General features: G+C 50.3%; 1 protein-coding gene across 1 annotated transcript in view; it reads right to left on the reverse strand.

Annotated features, from left to right (window-relative positions):
* CSK (c-src tyrosine kinase) overlaps positions 1-225 on the reverse strand; it is a 42,816-nt gene extending 42,591 nt beyond the window's left edge. Inside the window, exon 1 of the mRNA XM_015425990.1 lies at positions 152-225. Within this exon, the coding sequence (XP_015281476.1) occupies positions 152-166 (15 nt within the window). The 5' untranslated portion in view covers positions 167-225. The remainder of the gene's footprint in view (positions 1-151) is intronic.
* Between the last annotated feature and the right edge of the window lie 453 nt (positions 226-678).

Below are 678 nucleotides of genomic sequence, written 5' to 3' on the forward strand. Positions count from 1 at the left end.
AAGCAAGCCCATTTCTCTCCTCCAGGTAAGGGCTGCCTTTGACAGCCGGTGGGTATCCCTTTTATATCCACTGTCCCCATGCGAACGATGGGGCTCCAGCATTCCGGGCTCCCAATCTATCCCACAATTCTCTCCATCCGTTGGCCCTTACCTGCATTCCTGACATTTTCTCGGGGGGTTCCGGGGACTGGATCTCACAAGAAGGACACGTCACTTGGTACCATGAGACCTAGGGCGAGAAAGGGAGACGGCGAGATCAACATACCACTTCCGGCTGCGTTCACACAAGCCTTCGTGCACACAAGGGGATTCTCTCTCCACGGATCGTCAGCAGGGAAGCAAACCAAAGCATTTTTTTTAAAAAAAACCCCTTTCTCTTTGCAGCTTTACATCCCAGTCTGGTCCCAAGTTAAACAGACGCAAGGCCTGTTTCGTTCCGTAACCGCACACAGAATGCATCGTGTGTGTGTGTGTGTGTGTGTGTGTTAAACCGGGAATTTGGAGGAAACCAAAAGGAAGAAGGAAATCACACTGGGTACATATGGTTTCGCTTCATTTATATTATTATAGTCCTCCTTTCTCACTGGGACTTGAGGAAGACTACACAGAGCATGTTAGTATAATCGAGGGATTGGGGGGGAGGAGGAGAAGAAGGAGGAGGAGGAGGGGGAGAGGAAG

Source organism: Gekko japonicus, unplaced genomic scaffold, assembly GCF_001447785.1.
Source record: "Gekko japonicus isolate JY-2015 unplaced genomic scaffold, Gekko_japonicus_V1.1 scaffold4045, whole genome shotgun sequence".
Taxonomy (NCBI): Eukaryota; Metazoa; Chordata; class Lepidosauria; order Squamata; family Gekkonidae; genus Gekko; species Gekko japonicus.